This window comes from Vipera berus (assembly GCF_964194415.1).
Source record: "Vipera berus genome assembly, chromosome: 5".
Taxonomy (NCBI): Eukaryota; Metazoa; Chordata; class Lepidosauria; order Squamata; family Viperidae; genus Vipera; species Vipera berus.
The window spans coordinates 97362798-97390260 of NC_138207.1; the positions used below are offsets into that span (position 1 = coordinate 97362798).

At 41.4% G+C, this 27463-nt stretch overlaps 1 protein-coding gene across 1 annotated transcript in view; it reads left to right on the plus strand.

Moving 5' to 3' along the window:
* Window positions 1-25739, plus strand: part of LDB3 (LIM domain binding 3) — a 79631-nt gene extending 53892 nt beyond the window's left edge. The window contains exons 4-8 of the mRNA XM_081329760.1: window positions 1204-1226; window positions 4391-4594; window positions 13100-13269; window positions 18641-18677; window positions 24606-25739. Of these exons, the coding sequence (XP_081185886.1) occupies window positions 1204-1226; window positions 4391-4594; window positions 13100-13269; window positions 18641-18677; window positions 24606-24702 (531 nt within the window). The 3' untranslated portion in view covers window positions 24703-25739. The remainder of the gene's footprint in view (window positions 1-1203; window positions 1227-4390; window positions 4595-13099; window positions 13270-18640; window positions 18678-24605) is intronic.
* The last annotated feature ends 1724 nt before the right edge of the window (window positions 25740-27463 follow it).

The following is a 27463-nucleotide window of genomic DNA, read 5'->3' on the forward strand; positions in this document are numbered from 1 at the left end:
GCACCCCATCAATCTTGGTTGAGCTTGATGAAGCTAGGCAGGGCCAGCCATGATCAGCACTTAGCTGGGAAATCTAGGATTGTGTTGGAAGGTTAAAAACAGACATTTGGAAGAAAGCCACAGCAAGCCAATTTTTACGCTGTTGCCATGGTTAGATGTTTCCATGAAGTCACTAGAAGTTGAACTTGATGCAAGAAAGCTTTAAACTCTCCCATTCACAAGGAAATAGGGCCTGCCCATTTTGAAATATGGAATATGAAGGCACACATAAAAGAAGAGTAGGCAGAACTAGGGGGCTGAGTTAAGCATGTTATAAGCCTAGAGTTGTTACGTTGCCACAAATGGTCCAAATCTAACCCCTCCTGAATTCTGTTGACCTTTATCTGGTGCCAATTGAGTACTGAACTTTAATTGACCAGATTGTTGTATATAGAATAAATCTGTGCTGCAATCTAACAGGTGGTCCTGATTCTTTGCACTTGACAGCGGATATCTATACTTTCCCCCATAAGATTGGAGTCTGTCTTTTATTTACAAGGAAGAAGTCTGTGGGCATAACTGAGACTTCTATGCCAAGCAAATCTGTATCTGGAAGGAAGAACAAATTTCACTCCCCCACTCCCATCTGTATTCAATTCATTTCAACCATGGAGGGTAACAGGAGACTTGGGTGTCTCCAAGGCTTCCTCCATGATTCGCTATGTTCTGGGGCAGATCTCTGGAGCTTTGACTAAAGAGTTGCTCTTGCACAAACTAGTTGTATTTTCAGCTAGTTTTGGTCCATTTATAGGAAAGTGTAGTGGCTTGAGAAAGCATACCGAATCCCAGAATATTTAGTACTTTCGTTGCTTTGAATCATGTACTGTTTTCAGAGACCATTTCGTTTCAAAGATAGCAGTCTGTCTAGCAATGCACAGGTTTGGGCCAAGCATTGCAACTCCACAAATTCAAGTGGATAAGCCCTATACTTCCTTCTCTTCATCATATTGTTCTTCCTTCCTTCCTTCCTTCCTTCCTTCCTTCCTTCCTTCCTTCCTTCCTTCCTTCCTTCCTTCCTTCCTTCCTTTCTTTCTTTCTTTCTTTCTTTCTTTCTTTCTTTCTTTCTTTCACTTAGATGCCTGATTAAATACTTCTTTATCTCTTCTGGTTAAAAAAAAACGTGGGAATCTACTGGTCTGATCTTTTTTTCTTTCTTTCCTCTAGGTCATAACCAATCCTGTGACCAAGTTAGTATTCAAGAGTGTGTCAGTGTGAAATGCTTGGTGATGTCCATTTTCTTGGGACGGTGTGTCCTTCTTGCTTGTGCTCCTGTTCTATCTGCTTGCAAGTGGAATGTTCTTTAACAGTTGATTGGGGTGTCCAGCATCATATCAGAAAGGCATTCCCCCAGAGTCTGTTCCAAGAGCAAACCAAATTTAGGAGGCATTTTGGGCAGACTTTATTATTTATTAATAAATTATTATTTATTAATAAATTTATTGCAAATGTACTCCTTTCTCTGGAAGGGCCTTTTTCATCCAAAGCATGTTTCCAGAAGAACATTCCGGATCAGGGTATCTCCATTGGCTCCCAGGTTTGATGATCTATGAAACAATCATCTGTACATGAAAATTTCCTGTGCAACTCTTACAAATCTTCCATGACCAAGAGCCTCACTAAGGACACCAGAACCCACAGTAGTGAGTAAAGCTGGTGTGGAGAGGAGCATGGGGGAAATTTTGGTTGTGTGGGTTTTTTTTGGGTATGATGCAGACTTTTTTTAGAACTTCAAGATAAATTTCATACATTTTCTTTCCCCCCCCCCAAAAAAAGGGAGGAAAGCTCTGTGGTCAATTTTTAGCAGAAGACTACAAACCTCAAAGCTGGATGGCCATAGGTTGCCTTCCTACTTCTATGGGAGTCAATGGCTTCAAATTCCTCCCATGCATCTGGGCAGGAAAAAAAGGGGGACAAACTAATCAAAGAGGCTTGTAATGGCTGTAAAAATCAGTGTCCGTGGCAGAGTGCGGCGCTTCAGTTTGTGAGGTGCGTTGTGAGGAGGCTGACCTGCTTTGGCTCCAATCGAGGTGTTTCTGTAAATGTGGTGCTTTAGACCTCAATGCATGTTGAGGTTCTTGCCTTGGGTGTTGTTCTCCTGAAGTGCATGCGTTGTTTTGTTTGATACTCCTCTTATAAAGGGGGGCTTCTTCTGCTGAGCAAAGATGTATCCTTAAAGACTTCCCACCCTTCGGAAGCTCTAAAGAAGACAAACATGGGTGCTGTTTCTCTTATCATGTGGCTCTAAGTCCATAAAAACCCAGTGGCTTTATTTATACACATTGCTGCCGTTTGTGTTTGAGTATTTCTGAATGGCGGGCCTCAGAGAGCCTTGCTAAATGCCAATCTGTTAAGGCAAAACTTCTAACTTTTGAAATTTCACATGAAGGAAAGTCAATCCACGATAGTCCGTAAGTAGGAATATCAGAATTAAGATGCAAAGCCCCACCATGGTCGCTAGTTGGCCATAAAGAGTTTTCTGCTTCTCTCTGCTGCCTTCTACTGAATCTTGGGCTAGATACATTGTATAGAGGGCCATTTAATGACTGCATGCTAAATTTACTACTTGTACAAGAGTCTTTGAAGAAAATAATAAGCAGCAGGTGCTGCAAAAATATCCACCACGTCCAAGAAAAGCTGTAGAAGAAATTCCAAATTGACTCACTTGGCTCTCAAGATTAGTAGTATTAGTACCGCTTTATAAAAGGGACGCGGTGGCTCAGTGGGTTAGGATGCTGAGCTTGTCGATCGGAAGGTCGGCAGTTTGGCGGGTCGAATCCCGAGTGCCGCGTAACAGAGTGAGCGCCTGTTACTCGTCCCAGCTTCTGCCAACCTAGCAGTTCGAAAGCACGTAAAAAGGCAAGTAGAAAAATAGGGACCACTACAGTGGGAAGGCAACAGCGTTCCGTGCGCCTTTGGCGTCTAGTCATGCCAGCCACATGACCATGGAGACGTCCTCGGACAAGCGCTGGCTCTTTGGCTTTAAAACGGAGATGAGCACCGGCCCCTAGAGTCGGAAACGACTAGCACGCATGTGCAGGGGAACCTTTACCTTTACCTTTATAAAACCCTAGTGAGACCACACCTGGAATGCTGCAACCAGTTTTGGTCGCCCTACTACAAAAAAGATGTTGAGACCTTGGAAAAAGTTCAGAGAAGAGCAACTAAGAAGATCCAAGGCCTGGAGACTAAAACATATGAAAAATGGCTGCAGGACTTGGGTTTGGCTAGTCTAAAGAAAAGAAGAAATAGGGGTGACGTGACAGCAGTATTCCAGTACCTGAGGGCATGCCACAAAGAAGAGGGCATCAATCTATTCTCCAAAGCACCAGAGGGCAGGACGAGAAACAGTGGTTGGAAACTCATCAAAGAGAGAAGCAACCTGGAATTAAGGAGAAACTTCTTAATAATGAGGACAATTACCTCTAGAAATCATGGGTGCTCCATCACTGGAGGTTTTTTAAGAAGTGACTGGACAATCACTTGTCTAAGATAGTATAGGTTTTCCTGCTTGAGCGGGGGATTGGACTAGAAGACCTCCAAGGTCCTATTCTATTCTATTCTATTCTATTCTATTCTATTCTATTCTATTCTATTCTATTCTATTCTATTCTATTCTATTCTATTCTATTCTATTCTATTCTATTCTACTCTACTCTACTCTACTCTACTCTACTCTACTCTACTCTATTCTACTCTACTCTACTCTACTCTACTCTACTCTACTCTATTCTATTCTACTCTACTCTACTCTACTCTATTCTACTCTACTCTACTCTACTCTACTCTACTCTACTCTACTCTACTCTACTCTATTCTAGATCCATAAAGTAGGTTCTAGCATTGTTTGTGGTGTTTGTTTCCTTATTTAGCCTGCCTCAAGGGGCTGACACCACCATCCAGGGCTGAGCTTCGGCCATCAAATCCAGAGTTTCCCAAGTCCACTTTGTGGGCTGGAGAATCATTTTGTCATTCCTGGGCCAGCAGAGACGCACCTTCTAACATGGATTAAATTACAGCAGATAATTCACAAAGGTGCTTACTGGCTGCATCAGTCACTCATTATTTTTTGTCTTTCAGTTAGAAAAGCATCAGACAAATTTCCAAGAAAAGCTGTGTGCTTACTCTTTGGTGCTTGTTGAATGCTACTCTTCTTCCCTGTGATCAAACCCAAAGCAGTCTGTGTGTGTGTGTGTGTGTTTGTGTGTGTGTGTGTGTGTGTGTGAGAGAGAGAGAGAGAGAGAGAGAAAATATTCCACTCTGCTCTTAAATCTTTTCTTTCCCCCTCCTTAATCTTTTCATCCTTCCTTCTTTTTCTCCCGCAATTCCTGATTCCTCACTTCCTCCATCCCAGCACGGAGTATATGGAACGTTTCAACCCCAACGTCCTGAAGGATTCTGCTCTGTCCACGCACAAACCCATAGAGGTGAAAGGCCCTGGGGGCAAAGCCACCATCATTCATGCCCAATATAACACCCCCATCAGCATGTATTCTCAAGATGCTATCATGGATGCCATTGCAGGCCAAGCTCAGGCCCAGGGTGGTGAATTTGCTGGGTAAGGTCCCTTTCTTTCTATATGTGCATGCTATATGTGTTACAAAGTCTTCCCTCCCTCCTGTTATTCCATGCAACTCTTCGGATCTCAGAGAAGGGATGAGTTGATGGAGCAAGTTGGCTACTACCATCGTGGGTCAGGAAATCCTTTGAAAGCATCTCCAGATGTTTCGCAAGATACCCTACTTGTTCCATTCCTTCCTCTAAAGCCAACATTCTGAAATATTCTCCTAAAGCCAGACCAACAGGGCAGTGGGCTCATCACTCAGTCTTTCTAAAGCTATGCACAAGAGAAGAATTAGAGGTGACACGAGAACAGTCTTGCAATATTTGAAGGGCTGTCACAGAGAAGAAGGGATTGACTTATTCTACAAAGCACTTGAGGGCTGGACAAGAAGTAGCCGATGGATATGTTTCCATCTTATCAAAGAGAGAAGCAACCTAGAACTCAGGAGAATTTTTCTGATAGCGCGAACCATTAACCAGTGGAAGGGCTTGCCTTCAGAAGTTGTAGGTGCTCCATCAATGGAGGTTTTCAAGAAGAGATTGGGAAACCATTTGCCCCAGAATGGTAGGTTGGGCAGCGGGGTGAACTAGATGACATCTAAGGACTCTTCCAACCCTTATTATTCTGTGTTCTATATTCAATAGAGTTGGAGAAATAGTTAAAAAGACACTGAGCCATGGCATAAAAATAATGTTCTGCCTCCTTTGTCTTCCCTTGTTATAAATTTCTCCTGCCTCCCATTTTCTGATAACACATTCTTTCATTTATTGGATTTGTTCTCAGCCAAATCTGAGCAGACACACGATTGCATTGTGGGAACAATTAAAATTTCTCCGGGGTAATGGAAAGATAAACATCTGCTATACAACCTAAAATATAAAACAATAAAAATGTCCCCATAAGTAAGGTAAGAGTGAAACAGCCAAGAACCAAGCATAAAATCTTCTCCGGCATTCTAATACAATTGTTATACTAAAAGCTTTTTTAAAAAAATTCTTCTGTGGACTACAACTGCCAAGACTGGAGTCTCACCCTATCATATCTGTTTATTTATTTACTAACAAACTCAGTCATTAAACCAACTCTTACGTGCATTTAAAATTTAAAGGTAGATAAAAGCTAGCACTATTAACTGTTAAGCTTTATGGGAAAGCAAAGAATGTTTTTGTGGTATTCCAATGAAATGAACAGATTTGCTTATTTTACATTTTAGACACAATGCGCATATGTGCTTTCTTTGGTAGCTTTCTTAATACCTTATCTTTTTTTTTTATCTTGAAATTTATTGTCTAACTGGGATGGCTATCCAGTACTCATGGGAAGGAAATGTCCACCATTTCTCTTCATTGCATTTCTAGATATCTCCATCCATTCATTCATCCTTCCATTTATCCATCCCTTCTTCTATTCATCCATCCATCCTTCCATCCATCCATCCACCCATCCATCCATTCACCAATTCTTTGATCCATCCACCCATCCATTCATCCTTACAACTATCCATTCATCCATCCTTCCATTCAGCAATCCTTTCATCTATCTATCCATCTATCCATCCATCCTTACATCATCCATCCTTCCATTCACTCTCCTTTCATCTATCTGTCCATTCTTCCATCCATCCATCCATCCACCCACCCACCCACCCATTCTTCTCTGCAGCTACTTTCATAGCTTCCTTTCATGTGACCTCCCTCTCACTTTTGACACGGAGAAAGGGGGATAGCCAGAAGCAATGATTATGCAATGGTATAACTTTATTATTCCTTTCCATTTAAAAAATGTGTGCATCTTGCAACCAATGTGGAATAGGAAGAGATGCCTCTGGTGTCTTTGAGGAAGAGAAGCTTCCTAGTCACTATTTTCTTTTGTCCTGTTTTAGCACAAATGTTGCTATTACGCAGCCCTTGGGAAACGATTTTAGTACCAAATGCTAATGTTGCTTCTGTGAACATTTTTATTTCAAGGACAGTCAGAAGCATGAATATTTCCCTAAGTGAGGGGTTTTTTTGCGGGGGGGGGGGGAAACCTGTAGAAATCTCTGTAATTTGGGACAAAGGATATGTATATATTTAGAGCTTTATTCCAAGCAGAACACTGTAATTAGTTTTGCTCAAGATTTCACAATGCTTGAGTCAAAGAAAGATATCTGCCTGTCTATACAGATGTAAATGCACATTGGCTGTGCATGAATTTAGAGGCTTATTCTCCAGGGTTTCTCCTCTGTAGTACAAAGTCAATGTGTCTCTTAACTTGCATGGAAAGGAACATCTTTTCCAAGTGATGGAATCAACTTGGCATTGCATTCTCACCATGTATTCCTCGCGCACAGCATTTGCATGCAAACAGCTATCGGCAGATTTGCTGTTGTCCTTGACAGCAAAATTATTCAAATCGGGGACCATTTGCGTCTCGAAACTGGAGCTCAATCTAAGGCAAATCATAAGAACCGAACTGGGATGGCAGTGCCCCTCTGATTCATGGCTTCATGCCCATGATATTGTTAATATCCATATTAATGTTGCTAATATCAATTAATCCTGGGTTAATATGTGGCGTCAATGGTCTTTTTGCAAAAATATATATATATATAAATGAACAGTTGTTTGAACGGGCTGGGTTATTGTTCTTAACTGTATCATTCTGGTTCTGAAAGCAAAGTTCTAATTAATACGAAGGTCTATGGAGACTGTCAGCCATCCAGATCATGGTTGATCCGAAGGTGCTTTGTCAAAAGGCCAATGGACTTTTTTTTTCCTTGAAGAATTTCGCTTCTCACCCAAGAAGCTTCTTCAGTTCTGCTGAAATGAAGAAGTGAAGGAAATTCCTGGGTGAGAAGCAAAACATCTTCAAGGAAAAACACAGTCCAAAGTTGGCTTTAGGAAACACACCATTGGGACCTCCTAGTTAGTACTATTTTTGCATACACAACCTCTCTTGTCTTTATTTTATGCATACACTAGAAACCTTTGGAGACTCCAGAGTCAACATAGCTCTTGCACCTATAATAATATGTGTAGCCATCTTATTTCAGTTGCGAAGTGTTAATTTACTCCCTTACTCCTCTTTTCACTGCTAACCGTTTCTTTTCATCTTTTTTCTCTCCTCTCTGACACATTCCTTTGCGCTTGCACTGATTTTTCATACTAATTCGTATTGCTTCTCCCAACGTCATGTAATTATGGGCCCCAATTACTCCTGGCTTTTCTCTGAGTTTGGAACACGTGACTCACTGAATCCCCACCGGCATAGATACTACACGCATTTCTCCACCTCTGTAGAATGCAGCGTTATTTTCTCCTATCGTTGTTCATCATCCACTTCTCTCCATGCTTGTTTATTTTAGAGGAATTAACCGTGCGAAACTCCAACACTAACTGAAACGGAGGAAATTGTTTCGAAATAATTTCATCAGAGTCTAATGCAATGTAACATCCTGGTTTTGTCACGTTGGGTTAGGGTTAACCGTGACTGTCCTAAGTCGAGGTACTCACATGTCTGAACCCAATTTTAGCGCCATTTTTGCAGTGGTCATTGAGTAAATTACAGGGTAGTAACTCCAAATCCATTCTCCAGAATGGCTTTTTTCCCCCCAGAAATTGGCAAAAAACCCAAAACAACACAATTGGAAACTGGCTTTAAAAAATGCAAATCGTGGTCGCGTGACCACAGAATGCTGCAACCAGTTGTAAATGTGAGCTGGTTGTCAAGTGCCCAGAATGCAATGATATGAATGTGTCTCTGTGTATATCTCTCTGTATGTATCTCTCTCTCTTTGTCTCTCTGTGTGTGTGTGTGTGTGTGTGTGTGTGTGTGAGAGAGAGAGAGAGAGAGAGAGAGAGACAGAGACAGAGAGACAGAGACATAGACATATTTTAGGATGCCTGCAGCAATGGTGGGATTCAGCCGGTTCTCACTACTTCGGCAGAACCAGTAGCTAATTTTTTGTTGCCCAGTCCCAGAATGGACTTCTGGAAGTGGCATCCACACAGAGAACCAGTTGTTCACCTATTTGAATCCCACCACTTGCCCTGCAGGTACTTTACAAGTGATAAAGCATCTTTTCCGAGGCCATTGTAACGCCAAACAGGAATTCAATGACTAGAATTAAGTTGAGGTCTTCTTTTATGATCAGTCTCCGGTCATTTCCATAAATCTGAATGGGCTTGTATTTGGTGGCAATGCTTCAGAGATTTCTTAAGGACTAATCAGAGTCGATTGAAATATTGGCTCACCAGGACAATGAATCCCAAGAAGGAACGCATATTCCACAGAACTCTAGTAGCCTCAGTGAAATTCCAACCGATGGGCATGAAAAGTTGGTTCACTGCTTTAAGCTCTGTGTATTATTATGAAAGGATTTGTATGTATGTGGTTGTCGGAAGCCACCTCGGGTTTGCACAACTGTTAGAATCGTGTAGAGCAGCTTTCTGAGAAATGTCACTTTAGATCTGAAGTATAGGCTGCAGACAAAAATGTTCTGCCATTTAATAAGACCCTCTCTTGCCAGAAAGATCTGGAGTCCTGGAGTACAAAAATTCTCCTCTTAGGAGGTAGTAGTGTTAGCCAACTGATTCTCCCTTGATATTTCATATACTGTAGATCCTGAAAATTAATTTTGCAGTTACATAACAGTTATGGTTTTAATTATTTCTCTTCTTGGTTCTTACCATATTTCTTACCATGTTTTTGCATGTGACTGAAAGCTACTCCCAGTCTTTGGGCTGGCATGACATATAAACTGGAGTAAGTCAATAAATACATTTTGGAGCTCTGTGCAGAGTGACATATTAGTAGCAGAAGTAAAATCCGTGTAGTAGAACCAGAAAAAAATTCGCTGAAATCCACAAAACTTAAATGTAATGATGAATCACCTTGTCCCTCACTGTTGTGATTCAGGGTCAGCCTGTGGGTTCGGCAGTTGGGTCGGACGACTCAGAGGAGGAGGAGGGGGGTGTTGAAGAGCTTGCTGAGGGGATTGGACAGCTTGATGAGAGCCCCCAGCCAGGCCCCTCTCATCTGGTCACGACGCAGACCCAGCTGTGTGAGCCTGACAGCGTGGATGAAGATGACCCACAGCTGGCCCTGTTCAAGGACGCCCGACGCAGGAGGCAGTCAATCAGGAGTAAACAGAGGAAAGCAATGGGGCACCTCGGAAGGAGGCAGAGAGAGGCCACGCCCTGAACTGTATTTAAGGGGAATGTGTGGGAGGGCTGGTTTGCTGAAGGCAACCGCTTGGATAGTTCCGGTTTCTTAGCTCCTGTTTCATGGTTGGTGTCTTGTCTTGCTCTGTTTTATGTGAATAAATTTGGCAGGCTTTATTCCAGCCTCTTGCCGTTTGTAAAGGGGTTGTCCCTGCTTTTGCTGCAGGGCCGGTAGCAGGCTGGTACAGAACACTCACTAATTTCAGTTTTAAATATGACTGAGTCTACATTTAATCCTGATCAAAAGACGTGAAAGGGAGTTAATGGAGAAAGGGTATGTGAGAGTTCACAATTCCAAGGTCATTCCCAGATCAGACTTCTTTAAGGTCATCTCTGGACCAAATCTTATTTGTGTCGAGGAGATGTTTTGATACAAGATCAGTTCTTAGAGATACCCACATGTTCATTGTGTTTTCTTCCACTTTGGATTATATTCAAGAATTGCTTTTTTGTCCCCATGAGTTTCCCGGGAATTTCATCAGAGATCTCTCTCTCTCTCTCTCTCTCTCTCTGGGCAAATGCAACATTTGTGCGGATTTTCACGGATATTACTAGTTATATTTTGTCCTCCATTCCAACCATTGATACGGTTTGCTTTACTTTTGTGTGTTTTCTTTTTTCTTTTTTTCATTTGTTGAGCTGGCTGGTTATTATTTTTTTTTATTAGCATCGTCTCCTTTCATATTGTGCTGCACAAGAAATGCATTTTTCCTTTTTCCCTTCTCAATTCACGGCTCCCCTTGCAGGCCTGCTTGGGCAACATAGTGTCCATGTCGCCTATGAAAGATTTACTATACGTTCACAGATTCAGTTGAGTACAATTCCATTTAGGCATTGTTGTTTTCTGTCAATCTTAATAGGTTTTATGTGTGCTAGCACCAGAACATAGCTTAACACACTGCATTAAATATTCCTCTGTGGAGATTCTCAGCCATCCAGGTCATGGTTATCCCAAAGATGCTTTTTCAAGAGACAACTGGACTTTCTTGTTTTTCTTCGAAGACATTTTGAACATTTAATGCAGTGTGTTAATTTATGTTCTGGTGCTAGCAGACATAAAATCAGTACTCAGACCAGAATTCTAAAATGTATTTCTACTATTTGCATCAAGTATATGGACTTTCCCCCCACCCTACGTAACCTCTGATGTTATTAACTCTCTAGCTGAAGTAATCAACTGTCAGTGATAGAAATAATACGGGGAACTTTCTGGCATCTATTGTTGGCTATTATCCTCTTAAGAAAATAACAGCCGATAATAAACAAAGCAAAGTTCTCTTGAGGAGAACTTCAATATTTGTCAACACAAGGGGAGGACATGTTTAAAGGCAGATTAGATAAATGCATGGAGCAAAGAATGATCATTGTTCAGAGCCAATATTTGGCAAGACTTTGCAATACTGAGAAATGATATGGCGAATTCTGTCACAATCATTATCTGCTTGGGAGCTTCAACAGACATTTGGCTTGGCCACTGTTAGAATGCTAGATGAGATACGTATGATAGCTCCAGCAAGGCATGTGATGAGAAGACTCTCCAGATGTTGTTGAACTATGACAGGGGTAGGAAACCTTGGCTCTTTTATGACTCATGGACTTCAACTCCCAGAATTCCTGAGCCAGCCATGCTGGCTCAGGAATTCTGGGAGTTGAAGTCCATGAGTCATAAAAGAGCTAAGGTTGCCTACCCCTGAACTATGATATGATTCCCATCAACCAATTGACTGACTTGACTGCAGTTTATGAGGCTTCACCAACATCTGTAGGATTCACCAACATTCTTATTTAATTTAATAATTTGATTTCTATACCGCCCTTCTCCCGAAGGACTCAGGGCGGTGAACAGGGCAATACACAATAAAAATCGAATACCAGGTTTGCTGGATGGCGTTTTTCATTCATCTAATCCTTTGCTTGTGAACATTGCACTGTTTTGATGATGCAAATTGAAAATTACCCTTTCCTCCAAGTCATTCAATGTGTCATCCTGAGACTGTTATGGGTGGGTTGATGATGCTTTCTTGGTGAAAACATTACTATTGAGGATAGTTTTCTTTCAAATTGTTCAATTGTTCTCCCACCTCTATGATTTCTAAGTGTTACAGTTAAGCTGCTCTCATTTCTAGCCAACATGGACCTGGACCAACCTCCCTATGGCTTTTGCTATGGATTTCAGAAGTAGCTGACTGACTTTTGGTGTATATCTGATCAGTTGTTCAGTTGTAATGGGAGACTGCTATATATTGGGGAGGTGGCAGAAGAGGCATGTTATTGTCCATGGAGGGCAAAAATCATGAAGGACAGTGGGAATTATGAAATGAAAAGTGGCATTGAATCTCAATCTCCATACCCGGTCCTTGAAGCAACCATAAAGATGTAAGCCTAGGAAGTCCACTCAATATAACTCTACTCAACCTCTTAGGATCATGTGCTAGTGATAGTTTCACATAAAGGTATCCTGCACAGATGTGGCTTCACACTGTGATCTCTGCTGGTCTACAAATCCTGAAACCTCATAAACAGTCACATGGAAGTCCTATCCAGACAACATACTTCACTGGATCCATGATGGGGTAAGCATTTGGTAGGGACACCACAAATCAGAAGAAGAGAAGAGTAGTCTTAACCCAATACAGAAAGCCTTTTCATTACAGAACTCATTGTCAAGGCCTATCAAAAACACCAATCAGATGCAATATTCAAATCACACTTCCTACTCCAAGCGGTGCCAAGGAGGAGGGAGCTGATGAGATTGTAAAGTCGGTGCCAAGGAGGAGGGAGCTGATGAGATTGTAAAGTCTTGGCAGCGTTCTCTTGCTGAAAAGGCTTTGGGAAGATCATCTACTTCCTGGAAAAGTTCCAATTTTTAACTCAGTCCTTGTCTAAGTGGCGGAAAAAAGGTCAGCAGCTTCCCGGAACTTTGAGTAATCCTGTGCCAGTCTCTGAACTGCTATGACGGTTGAAATATTTCAGAAAGTTGCGAGCCAGGCAGATAAATGAGCTGGTAAATTTTACTTGTCCGATGGGGTGAAGAGGTGTCCTACCCAGATTACTTCCCTTTGCGCGACACGCGTTCTAGATAACGATAAGTCTCCACCCTTCCTGTGAAGAGAAAGGCAACTTTGCATCATGGCTTCCTTGTATCTGCTTGTTTCACAAATGAGCGCCTCGTTTCTGTGGCTAAGGAGAAGAAATTGTGGATCCGAGGCTAAACGCCAGGCAGGATGATGGAGGGGGGAGGGCGGGCCCGATCTCATTAGCCATGTTACAGTGCATGTTACTTTCTGCATTGCAGTAACCTTCCTGTTAAAGATCCTCATGTAGACAGTGCCTCTCCAGTCTATCAGGCTGTGCTTAAAACTCAGAACAAACCTGAAGATGAGATGGATGACTGGAGCCGTCGATCTTCCCACTTGCAGTCAAAGTCCTTCCGAATCCTTGCTCAGATGACAGGAACGGAGTACAGTAAGTCCGGCTGGGATGCCCAGTTCACCTCTTTCGTGGAAAACCTTCCTTTCTCCTCACTCCGTTGGGTATCAGCTATCGGTGCTTGCTTGCTTACACACACACACACACACACACACACACACACACACACACACACACACCAAGAAAGATAAACAGATGGGCAGACAAACAGAAAGACATACAGAGAGAGAGAAAGATAAATGGGTGATAGATGGTAGATAATAGAAGATAGATAGAGAAGGGAGGAAGGAAGGAAGGAAGGAAGGAAGGAAGGAAGGAAGGAAGGAAGGAAGGAAGGAAGGAAGGAAGGAAGGAAGGAAGGAAGGAAGGAAGGAAGGAAGGAAAAGAGAGAGAGAGAAAGAAAAAGATATAGATAGATAGATAGTGTTAAATGCTTGTTAACTATTTAGATTACCTTGCTAGGCCCCAAACATGGGACAAATCTTTATTTCCTGTTTCAGCCTAACCAAAGGCCATCGACAGGCAGTAGTCACAACAGTGACAGCTCTTATATGTGTAAATTTTTTATGTAAAAAATTTACATAGATAGATAGATAGATAGATAGATAGATAGATAGATAGATAGATAGATAAACAGAGATAAATAGGTGATAGATGATAGATAATAGAAGATAGATAGAGTAGGAAGAAAGAAAGAAAGAAAGAAAGAAAGAAAGAAAGAAAGAAAGAAAGAAAGAAAGAAAGAAAGAAAGAAAGAAAGAGAAAGAAAGAAAGAAAGAAAGAAAGAAAGAAAGAAAGAAAGAAAGAAAGAAAGAAAGAAAGAAAGAGAGAGATAGGTGATAATGATAGATAATAGAAGATAGAGTAGGAAGAAAGAAAGGAAAGAAAGAAATGAGAGAGAGAGAGAGAGAGAGAGAATAGATAGATAGATAGATAGATAGATAGATAGATAGATAGATAGATAGATAGATAGACAGAGATAAATAGGTGATAGATGATAGATAATAGAAGATAGAGTAGGAAGAAAGAAAGAAAGAAAGAAAGAAAGAAAGAAAGAAAGAAAGAAAGAGAGAGATAGGTGATAATGATAGATAATAGAAGATAGAGTAGGAAGAAAGAAAGGAAAGAAAGAAATGAGAGAGAGAGAGAGAGAGAGAGAGAGAGAGATGATAGATAGATAGATAGGTGATAGATAGATAGATAGATAGATAGATAGATAGATAGATAGATAGATAGATAGATAGATAGATAGATAGATAGATAGATAGATAGATAGTCTTCTCTAGGACCTAGGTTAAGCCTCCAGGTCTTTGTTATAAAATTAAAATCCTTTTACTGAATCCTTAACTCTAAGGGGCAATAATCTTAGGAGAGCCTTTGGGTCCCTCCAATTTATTATACTTTTTCAGGTTGTATTCTGCAATATTTATATCTTGCCACATAACCAGGTATTTATTTAGTGGTTCAGAACTACTGCACGACAGAAATGAGAACACCATTGTAGTGTTGCAAGAGAAATGGAACACTATCACAGAATATGAAGGCAGTGCAACTTTTCAAGAAGTCCCTGAAGATGTCAGCCAGAAGTGCTATTGTAGCCCCCACTGGGGGAAAGAATGGGGGCGGGGGGAGAGAGTTTGTTGTCATAAAGAGAAGGAGGAAGAAGGCAAATCCTCAGTTTCAAAGAAAAGCTGAATTACAGTTTTTAAGGAACGGCCACTTTTGTTTGTAATTCCCTGTGAATCGCTACCAGATCTGAAAGGGCATTGTTGAGATTGCCTTTCATTGGCACCATCAACCACCTTGTTTGTCCTCCCACAGAAGCAAATGCCAGCCTCAGGTAGAGAAGCAAAGATGGTAGAGAAGAAGGAGTGGTGGCAGGTTGAGAGGAAGCAAGAACTGTTGGATTACCACCATCTTATAGAAGACCATATGTGTAGCTCAGGGTTGAACTGTAGAGTCCTTGGTGCTCTCTGAGCTTGGTTATTTCCTTGCAGACGTTCCATCAACAGAGTAGGTAACATCTTCAGTGTTAACTCCCTTCTAGCACTGAGGATGTTACCTAGTCTGGTAATGAAACATCTGCAAGGAAACAACCAAGGTCACAGAGCCCCAAGGACCCCATACCACCATCTTACTTTCTCTGTAACACTTCTGAGGCTGGATGAAATTGCACATAGTAGTCCTGTTCACACAATATACTTAATTGGCTCAATAGAACATTAGAATATTGTGAAAACATCAAAAACAGCATTGATCCAGTCACTTAACCCCTCCTAGAAAGTTCGAATTACCTCACAAACATCCCAGTTTTGCCCAGACTGCAACCAACTTTGCATCATCAACTGTCTTGTGGAAATACTCAAATCCATCTTGCCTATCTTTTTCTCCAAGAAAATTGTTGGAGACAAAGCAGGATTTTCTGTTAGAGAAGTTGCAACTGGAGCACAGGACACAACTTCGGACACTAGGTGACTTCGGTCAGAGCTGTTGAGGCCTTCTCGGCCCAGAGAGAAAGGAGGCAGAGATCTTTTAACGTCCAAAGACAACTTAGAAACAAGTATTGTGATTGCGACAAGACTACCAAGGAGTTTTGATTGAGTTAGCGGTTGAATGCTGAAAGTATTTTGTAAGAATGTAGTTCTTGCAATGAAAGTGCCATACATTCATGAAGAGATGACAATGGAAAGTAGATAGAAATAGGCAGTTTGAGATAGAATGTTTCCGAGACACATCGGTTCCCTCCCACAGGAAACTTGAAGTAATTTACAGCATTTGCATAATTACATAACTGAGGTACATTGTCACAATGGAGTGACATAATTGATGTAATTGTGTCATTTGCATTCATTTGCATCATTTGCATCGACTGAGGCAAATGATGTAAATGAAGTCAATTGCCGAGACTGCATTGGATACAATTTATGTTGTTATTTGAGGGTGAAATCCTAATTTAAAAATTGTTGCTTTCATTTAAACGGGGAACTGTACGCCCAGGGTTTTACTCTCTTTATTTTAAAACATTTTTGTATTCTATTTTGTGGCATTCAGATAATCAAAATTTCAAGTGCAGTCCTTCAAAATATCACAATATCGAGCCTAGATTTTATAGTAGTGATCATTGGAACAGCAAAATCTGTGTTCTGCAAGGTAGTACACAACCACACACCATAATTTGGGCAGAAAACCTATCTATAGAACTGCGCTGGTCTATGACCGTATTAAATATTTGATATGATTTGACTTGGCTTGATTGACTCTATAGATCATGACAATGTCCTTGTAAACAAACACAACAAAAGAAGATTCAAAATGAGGTTCTGGTCTCGTGTGAATGGGAAAACAACTCTGTTGATTTTTCAGGAATCGATTCCTTGTCTACCTGATCATAATGAATTCTCATCAAGGTCATTTTTTGTCCTACCACAATAACCTTCTGAACTGTTCAACTCAAAAACAGTGATTAGGGCTGAAATATTACTATCAAGCAAGCATCCGAATTAAAGATTTAGCCCTCGCTCCTAAGCTAAGGCAATGTGAAGCAAATTTACAAACTTGTGTTTCTCATTCTGCCTCCTCTCTACAACATTCTGGGTTCTCCCTTAAATAGTCCCCCTAAACCAGGGGTATCAAACTGCTGGCCCACGGGCCGGATGCATCATAGCGAAACGACGCCCACCCCATTGCCAGCAATGGCAAAAAAAAAGTCACAATACGTCGTGACACATCACGTGACGTTGTGAGTTTGACACCCCTGCCCTAAACCATTGCAGATTCCTGGTGCAGACATAGAAAAGTCCTATAAGATAAAGGAATTGCCTCAAATCAAGAAGTGATCCACCAAACTTGGTGTGATTCTCCTTGCTCAACAAGTCACCAGACACTTGGAAGAGGCTTGGGAGTAGGTGAAGACGAGAGAGGATAGGAAGATCCCCTTCTTTTGAGCTTCTTAAAATTTCAGGATATAGTTTGGTTTTACCCATATTTGATGTCACTCATTTTCAGAAGTGTAGATAACTGGTTCCTTCTGCCTTCTTCTGACACTGAAGTCTATCAAAAAGATGACTGAAGGCTTTATAGTACCTACTGGGCCAAATATGTAACACTTCAGAAGATCATGACCTAACATTCTGAAGAGTTCAGGAGAACTGGCTGAAGGTCACTTCTCAGCCCAACTAAGAAGACCTAGGTAGCATCATCTTGACCTTTGTGTCTATACTGTGCAGGGGTAAAAAAAATCTATGCTGAAATTAGATCAGAAAAGAGTCAAGGGAAGAGAGTCTTCCAAATCAAAACAATAGCAGTTCATACAGACTGAAGCATGCTCCGATGCAACAATAAGATTCCAAATGTCAAACTAAGTCATGATATTAGCGGTGGCTACAATAAGTTGCAGAGGTTTTTAAGACCAATGCAATATCCTTTTTTAAAAAAAATCCCATTTATATCCCGCCCTTCTCCGAAGACTCAGGGTGGCTTACAATCTAAAGCACAAATCAATGTGCTTAGCAATAGCCTTCATTCTATGTATATGCCTGCTTATTAGCCCCCCCCCAAAGCGGCATTATTACAAAGTCAGCTTAATTGCCCCCAACAATCTGGGTCCTCATTTTACCTACCTCGGAAGGATGGAAGGCTGAGTCAACCCTGAGCCTGATGGGACTTGAACCTGCACTAATTGCAGGCAGCTGGTGTTACTTAAGGAGGCATTAGCCCACTGCTCAACCAAGGCTCATGCTGGACTCTGCTCTGAAAGTTCACAGCCAAGCCTCCAAATAATCCACTTTTTGTAGGGCTGTCTGGATTAAACATGGTTTTGCATTCCAGATGAACAGCATTGTCAATCAACCATCTGTTGCTAAAGAATGAATTTATCACCAACTCTCATGAGTGAAAAGCAAAACAGCCCTCCTGCCATTCAGCTTATTCTTATTTTTCACAATTATTAAACACTCCCTGCTTTGGGATTGGTCAGATCAAATATCAGGGAATCTGTGACAATAATACCAGTATAAATCCACTTTCCTAAAATCCTATTTGGGGGAAAACTTTTGAGATTGACAAAGCAAGACGGAAAATGCAGAGAGGATTCAAATTAAAACTTCTCTTTGAAAACTGTGATACAATGGCCTTAGCTATAGAATGAATATGACACCTGCTTTGTCCCCCATTCCATTGGGAAGTTCCATTGGGAAATATGACCATAATCTAAACTGGAAGGCATGGATACTTTCTAGATAAAATGAACGATGCTGAGAGATTCCGGTAGATTTCCTCTATAGAGTAAGCCTGTCCTCGTGAGAGTAAGATGTAGTTCTTCTCCACAAACTGTAGTAAGGTTTCATTCTCCATTCAAACGTCTTCCTTGATGCTTCTCCTTCTAACATTACCAATTTCTCATCTGCAGTGCAAGATCCAGATGAAGATGCCTTGAGAAGATCAAGGTAGGCAATTAGCCACCTTCTGGCCTTCTATTTACTGATAACAAGAACTAGCATTAATTGAATTTTTTTTTATGCCCATTAGATTTTTGACCCTTAAAAAACCCTACTACTTCTACTCAAATCACTAAAATACAAACATGCTTTTGGTTTAACCAGATGTCCAAAGCAGACCAGATGAGAACTTATTGTAATTCCAAGGAGCACTTGATGAGAAGTTTTGATAAAAGGATCACCCATGGGTTGTTATGGGCTAACTTTGCCAGAAAGACTCAACAAACCAGCCTGCATGTGCTTTGCCCTACTCTTGGGTTGCAGTTTTAACAAGCATTTACTGGGATGTTGCTGGGATTAGCATTTGTTTCAATGGAGGTGCACAAACGTCGTCGTTCCAATATTATGAATAAGACAACCAAAGAGTGTCATTGCAGAAACTAAATCAAAAGGGGAAATTGAAACCATTCCCAACAAATTTATTTGGATCGATCTTCTCACAATACCGCAGTGTGAGCACACAGGACTGCTTTTGCTACTAGAGTGAAATGTTTGTCCGTTTGCAAATATTTAGAAGCTCAGTTTTTACCTGTCTTAAGGCAGATGCAATTGCGTTGTTGGAATTGGCTACCGGCTCCACTTCTGTTTTGTTCTAGTTTAGCTGTGGTGGTCTGGAGAAGAGAAACCTCTTCTCTTGTTGTCATATCTCCACCTTCCTGAATGTCTTCTTACAAACAGGGCCTTTGGTTTGTGACCTGGCTTATTCATTTTGCCAAAGTTTCCATGGTGCTAACACAGGTTGGCTTTTGTTGAGTTTTGACCCCTGAGATTCTGCTGCCCAAGCTCCCGTTGTCTGTAATTGTTGAAATATATTTGCAACTACATATGGCTGCACATGCTTTCCATGGAGGATGACAGTTGTTGTTCTAGTTGAAGTTCTCCTTCTCTCTTTGGCCTTACAAGATCTACCGACCAAGGTCTTCACTGTATGTAGTAGAATCCTTATGGAACAGAGATCCAAATTGCATAGGCTAGCAAATTTGTACATAGAAGACATTTCTGTGTGTGAACTATGATGTGGTCTCGGCATCTCAGTTGTCCTGTGTGAAGTTTTAGTTGCATGTACACCTACTGTATATGCACCGAATCATCTCAGGAAAATGTACCCATCTCTTAGAGATTTGATTGAATCCAGTAAGAGCTGTTATTGCTCCAATTCTGTTTTGTGGTTTAAATTAGGCTTCTGGGTGATGAGAAACATCTGGGTAATTATAGCAGCTGGCAGAACCAACCATACATATTTTCTTCTCGTATCTCTGCCTTAGCAATACTATTACTGCTGATGGTAGCGTTGGCTACCAACAGTAGTTGGGTTACTCCAACAGCAAACAATGGATATAAAAATTCCTCACTAGTGAAACCCAAAGAAATTGGATGTTACCCAAGGAACAGAGGTAGCCTTAGGCTTTTGGGGAACCAGGGTGGGACTGTCCTTAGAGATCTCCACAGAAGATTGATTTGTTCCATTTGTATGCGTGTGTTTGTGTGGGTGGTGACTTTGAATTAGGGCTGACTCCTGCTAACTACCCTAGACTGACCTCTGCAATTTTCTGGGCAACAGCTTTAGAAGTAGCTTGCCCTTGCCTTTTTTCTTCCTTTATTTTCTTTTTTTAAAAGAATTTAGTGTGCATGAGATCAGCTTGTAAAGCTGCGGCTGAGATAAAAAGAACTCTCTCTTCAGAATTAATCTGGCAAAAGGGTGGTTTTTTTTTCAAAATTCATCCTTCTGTACAATGCCCCAAGTCTAGAAAACTCACTTTTTCTGTGGGTTTTTTTTTCACAATGTGAACGTGTAGTTCATTGCGCCTCCTTCGTACAACATTTCAAAGGCATGGCTTCCTTGGGGCAGCCTTTCAAAATTGCCTTTGACAACTGTCCCAGCGAACGATGCAAGCTTCCACACAAGTCGAACACTGGGCGCTATCTAACAAAATGAAATTCAATGGTGAAAAAAGTAAGGTTCTACATTTAGGCAGGAAAAATCAAATGCACAGGTATAGTATAGGGGGTACCTTGCTCAATAGTAGCAACTATGAGAGGGATCTCGGAGTCCTAGTAGACAATCACTTAAATATGAGCCAGCCGTGTGCTGCAGCTGCCAAAAAATCCAACACAGTGCTAGGCTGCATTAACAGAGGGATAGAATCAAGATCAAGTGAAGTACTAATACCACTTTACAATGCTTTGGTAAGGCCACACTTGGAATACTGCATCCAGTTTTGGTCACCACGATGTAAAAAAGATGTCGAGACTCTAGAAAGGGTACAGAGAAGGGCAACAAAGATGATTGGGAGACTGGAGGCTAAAACATATAGGGAACGGTTGCTGGAATTGGGTATGTCTAGTTTAATGAAGAGAAGGCTGAGGGGTGACATGATAGCAGTCTTCTAATATCTCAGGGGCTGCCCCAAAGAAGAGGGAGTCAAGCTATTCTCCAAAGCGCCTGAAGGCAGGACAAGAAGCAATGGATGGAAACTAGTCAAGGAGAGAAGCAACCTAGAACTAAGGAGAAACTTCCTGACAGTGAGAACAATTAACCAGTGGAACCACCTGCCTCCAGAAGCGGTGAATGCTCCAACACTGGAAGTTTTTAAGAGGAGACTGGACAGCCATTTACCTGAAATGGTATAGGGTTTCCTCCTGAGCAGGGGGTTGGACTAGATGACCTCCCTTCCAACTCTTTTATTTTGTTATTCTGTTATTCCATTAAGTTGTAGCATGATGTGCTTGTTTTGGCTTACCATGATGTGCAAACACAGCAATCATGGCTTAGAAGGGTGTTGAGGGAAGCAGTATTGTGATATGGTTTTGCTCTAGCGGTTATATGATTATTTTTGTCTTGTTCCCACCTCAGAATGCACTCTCAGTGTTTAACAATCATGGTCAGACTGAGAGGTTTCTCTAAAAACCACACACAAAAAGGAATTTTGAGTTCTAGGTGCCTAAGTCAATTGGGTGATGACTGATGGCGAACATAGCCACAGAGCTGAAGCTAGATCTCTTAGCATTATCAAAAAGCAGAACCTCAAAGTACCAGCATCGAGGGAGAGGCTTATATGGACCTCCCTATTCACTAGGAATTAAGATTAAGAGGAGATCAACCGTGACTGCTCTTTAGAAGGCCAGATCCTGAAGCTGAAACTCAAATACTTTGGCCACCTAATGAGAAGGAAGGACTCACTGGAGAAGAGCCTAATGCTGGGAAAGATTGAGGGCAAGAGAAGAAGGAGATGACAGAGAATGAGGTGGCTGGATGGAGTCACTGAAGCAGTAGGCATGAGCTTAAATGGACTCTAGAAGATGGTAGAGGACAGGAAGGCCTGGAGGAACGTTGTCCATGGGGTCGCGATGGGACGGACATGACTTCGCAGCTACTAACAACAACAACAATTCACTAGGGCATTCAGCACCACATATTTTGGGTTCTACGCCCAAAGGCGCACCTGTGAACTGATTCAGATGATGAATGACCAGCATAGCATCAGCCCTTGACAAGCATTTTGCCAAACCTATGAAAAAAAAGCTAAGAAGAGATTGCCCGGTTCCTTACATCTGTTGCATTTTGCCCTAGAAGTCATCTGCTCTAAGTATCATCAAAGGAGTCCTTTATGTGTGTTGTATGTCCTTCTCTCCTTTCCTTGGTAACTAAGAGCCTCTTCGTATCTATGAATGAGAAAATGAAAGAAAGAATGAGTGAACGAGCTGTAATTCATAAGATAAGTGGATCTCACTTGCTAACAAATGCAGTTGATAGAGCTCCTGGTTATTAGCTACATGATAGCAAGCTGGATTATGGATGGATGGATGGATGGATGGATGGATGGATGGATGGATGGATGGAAGGCAGGAAGGAAGGAAGGAAGGAAGGAAGGAAGGAAGGAAGGAAGGAAGGAAGGAAGGAAGGAAGGAAGGAAGGAAGCCATATTAAATCAAAGGCAAGTATACCTGTAATGCAAAAAAGCATGCCCTGGAAAAGCTTCTGTCTGTAATCTAATTTATCTTCCTCTCAACTCGTCAAGTTTGGGAAGCAGTAGAGATGTCCTTGAAGTCATTACGCTAACAAAACTTCTGGAAAAACAGAGTGAGGCCCAAATTAATGAGACCTTAATGATGATGTGATTGAAATTAAGGCACGCTTTTTTTAAAATGCAATTTGCACCTAAAAGGGATTCCAGGGAGAACTGGAACTGCAAGCAGCAGGAAGAACATTCTTCAATTCCTTCGCCTGCTGGGCTTTTGATGAACATGATTTTCTAGAGGGGGGGAGCGAGGGGAATTCGACACTCTGTCTCCATCCCTGGAGCTGTGAGACGCCCCTGCTTCTAATTTCATCCACACAACCAATACCACAGAGCACCCAGCATAGACATCAGACCATCTTCCTGAACTCCTTGGGTTGCTACAGTAATTTAGAAAGGTCACCCTCTTGTTTTTACAAGCACGCCTATGGGCTGTGTTGCAAATTCCAACGAGAGGTCTGATTCGATCTGAGGGGGGGGGGGTTGAGAAAAAATGGGAGCGATTCACTCCTTTCTCAGCAGTCCAGCGTCTTTCTTCCGTGCGCCAAGGCGTGTTTACTATGGATTTAGTCAAGACTTCCCGTAGACATTTTCAGGGGAAAGCAAAGCCAGGGGAAAGCAAAGCCTTGGTGGAGCAGTGGCCTAATGCCTCCTTAAGTAACACCAGCTGCCTGCAATTAGTGCAGGTTCGAGTCCCACCAGGCTCAAGGTTGACTCAGCCTTCCATCCTTCCCAGGTAGGTAAAATGAGGACCCAGATTGTTGGGGGCAATTAAGCTGACTTTGTAATAATGCCGCTTGGGAGGTGTGTGAAAGCCCTAATAAGCAGGCATATACATAGAATGAAGGCTACTGCTAAGCTTGTAAGCCGCCCTGAGTCTTCGGAGAAGGGCGAGATATAAATGGAATTAAAATAAAAATAAAAAAAATAAATCTCCGGATGAATTTCACACCAAAAAAAGTTTGAGGTGGGAATTGTGTAGGAGAAAAATCTGTGGATGAGAAGGTTAATGTTTTCTTTCATCTAATTGGATTCATTCTCCGGTACTGCATCTAAAGAAATTTAAATTTCTGAAGTCGTGTGCTTCACACACACGCACACAAAAAGGGTGTTACTAGCCTAACAAACCCACCAAACTGTATCAGTCCTTTCAACAAATCTTTTACCTTTTGTGGTTGTTTTTTTCCTACTCAAAACACTTTCTTTTTAAAGAAGAGAGCTGTATTGACCCAAATGCAATGAATTTGAATGAATTGCAGGTGTCATACAGTTACTTAAGAGAGTACCCTCTTTCTTACCGCAACGCTGATGCCACTTGCATGTTATCATTTAAAAATCCCAAATGGATGGGCATTATTTATGCCCAAATCTTATAACAAAAACTTCCAGGGAGTATCCATGATTCCGTAAGAGAGCCTCTCTACTGCTACTCAGATCAATACTTGATGTACGACGAGAAGCTAACCTAGACGCAGAAAGCCTTCGCATTTGTTTGTGCGCGCTGTTAAACTCTGGTTTGCTGGAGCAAATGGAAATTTGCTGGCCGAAGGATGGATTTCTAGCAAAAGCAGCCCTGTCAAAAACCAACCCAATGTGGCCGAGAAAGGGGAATTTGGTGCTTCCAAAATTTTAGAGCAATTCTGATTTTTGCCCTCCCAAAAAATGATTTTGCTTTGTCCTTTTTATTTTTATTTTTTTAACACAGCATTTGGAGGCAACTTAAACCCAATTCCCCCCCCCTCTCTCTCTCTCTCTCTCTCTCTTTCTCTTTCTCTTTCTCTTTCTCTTTCTCTTTCTCTTTCTCTTTCTCTTTCTCTCTCTCTCCCTCCTCCCACCCCTTTGTCTTTCCATGCCACAGGGAGAGGTTTGAAACGGAGCGTAACGGCCCACGTTTTGCCAAACTGCGCAACTGGCATCACGGCCTCTCTGCGCAAATCCTTAATGTCAAGGGTTAACTGTCCTGTGGCTAAGGATCCCAGATGGAAGAGGAATATAATATAAACACCTTTCCTGAGTTTAGCATAGGAGCAGCCTCCAAAACCTTGAGAAGCTAAAAACATGACTGTTATTTGTTCTACAACTTGTTTCCCCCCCCCCCTCTAAGTGCTTGCCTTTATTATTATGGTTTCTTTCATTCAGCCTGTAAGTTCTCTCCATTGTAAAATGGCTTGATTTGGCATAGATCCCGAGTCATTTAAGAGACAATGTAGCTTGGCTGTTACAATTTCTGGCTTTTAACCGATGTATATTAAATCTCTATTGTTCTAGATTAAAGAATATTGGAATTCAGAAGTTGGAAGAGAAATGTATTGTATCTAGGATTTGGGTCAGTCCTCTAGATCTCTTATTTGGCAGTTCATTTAGGTCAAATTGATGAAGACAGTTCGTACAGATAGTCCTTGACCTACGATGACTTATGACCTTTTTTGCCACCGTTGTTAAGCTAGTAACCTGGTTGTTAATGAGAATCTGGCTTCCCCATTGACTTTGCTTGTCAGAAGGTCACATGACCCTGGGACACTGCAACCATCATCAGTATTAACCAGTTGCCAAGCAGCTGAATTCTGACCCATGGGGACGCTGCAACGGTTGTTGTGTGAAAAAAAGGTCATAAGTCACTTTTTTCAGTGCCGCTGTAACTTTGAACAGTCATTAACGAACTGTTGTAAGTTGAGAACCATCTGTATTCTGGGTTAATTCACATTTTTTTCCCCTTGTATGTTGGGTGTGTTGAAGAGAGTCCCCTGACTACGAGTAACAGAGTTGGAAGCAGATAGTTCAGACGTTCGGAAGCAAAAGGCACCTTGTAAAGTTGGCCTGAAAGAAAGAAAGATATATACAGTATAAGATAATTTACGCACTGAGTTGTTGACAGCATGGTGTAACGTTTAGACAGCGTTTTGCCTTTCGTGTATCGCAGTTGCTTCGAAAGTCACTTTTTTTTGTATATAGCAGCATGGTTTTATCTGAAAATAAAGAAACTCAAAACAGATGGCCGTATTTGCCTTTTTACCTCAAGTCCCTTAATTTATTGTTCTCTTTGATTTGGAATGGAAAAATATGTTGCTTTTTTTTTTAAAAAAAATTGTACACCGTGAACTGAAAAATTGAACGTTAAGAGAAATCAGGCTAGGCAGAAAATACTTGGCTTAATACTCGGTTTAAGCAGAGATTTATTCTCAGCTGCAACTAAAGCCTTGTGGCTTTATGCACTCTAAAATCTGTTTGTTCAGATTGTGGCCTCCATTGCTTTCTGGGCAATCATTGTTTGTGGGAACGCCCGCACAAATAGGTGTCTACTGCTGGAATAGGGTGGGGGCGGGAAAGAATCAGATTTGTAAAATAGTTTTATACACTATCTCCCTTTCTTTTCCTCTGCAAATAGCTGCTTGGCACAACCTACATTCTTGACTGCTTACAGGGTTACACTGAAATTAAACATGCAAAATTCTGCATTGAATCTCTCACACTAGTTTTTGGCACTAAAAAAATAATTCCTCTCCCAGCACCCTTTCTCCTGCAAGAAAATCTGCACCGTCTTTTTGCCCCGGTGTGAGAACATCTCCTTAAGGGATTCCAGAAGACCTGTCCCCACAGACATTTGTTTCTCATCATCTCCCTGCCAGCTGAAGAATCCAAAGGGTGCCTTTAGGTCTTCTACTCTGGCATGGTGTTTATCCTCTCACCATCCCTCCAGAGACTGCAGGCCACCCAGTCTAGGACATGCTTATGTGAGGGAGGTTAGCTGACCAAAATGACAGGTGCTGCAGGACATTGAAAGTGAGTTTCTGCAGCCACTTTGTCTTGGCTTTGGAAGTTGGCTTGGTCAACCAGTCAATGTGGATGTCTATGGAGATTCTCAATCACCCAGGTCATGGCTGTCCCGAAGGTCCTAGGAGAAACAAAGTCCAGTTGCCTTTTGAAAAAGCATCTTTGGGACAGTCAATGTGGAGTTAAAACAGAGAAGAGATTATCAGCATTATCCATAGTTAGATACCACACCCCAAAAGTCACAGGAGTTCACCCTTGCAAATACTTTTTTTTTTAATTGCACGTCATCAAAAGTCTGTCTCTGCTTCATGTCAGAGCCAGTTCTCTTGTACGGTGTTGCTTCTGCAGAAGTTTGGCCTTGCGCGATCACGGTTAGCTTGCTCACACAAGTTGTTACTTGATATTTAAATCATCAGATGATAAACAAGGCATGTGGGAATTGGCCTGAGGCGTGTGCTCCAGAATTGCCTTCGATTTTGGTGCAAAAACAAAGCATAATGGGTAGCGTGATTCTTCTCCATCTGCTAAGTTATTCAAATTATAGCATACAATTTAGCTTTTTTGGGGGGGACCGTAAGAAGAATTATTTGAATAGCTGGCATCAAAAGTATTAACTAATTTAAAATGGGGCCATGATTGTTGAGATTTGTGCTTTCTATTTCCTTTGAATTTGGCTCCCTTTCTGCTACAAGGAAACGATATTATTTCATTCTTTCGTATCGTTTTATTTCATTTCTTTCTTTCACAATGCCCCTGCCACCACTACGGGGTAGCTCTTTTGATGTAAGCATTTAAATAAAATATAAAATAGGTAACAGCCCGGCGACCCTTTTAGCCTTTTGCAAACTGATAGAAGAGTACACAGCAACCTAGTAAATTGCAACTGGTAATCTGCCTGATTTGCTGATCTGCTTAATTATTTCACTTTGCTGAAGAGAATTCAGT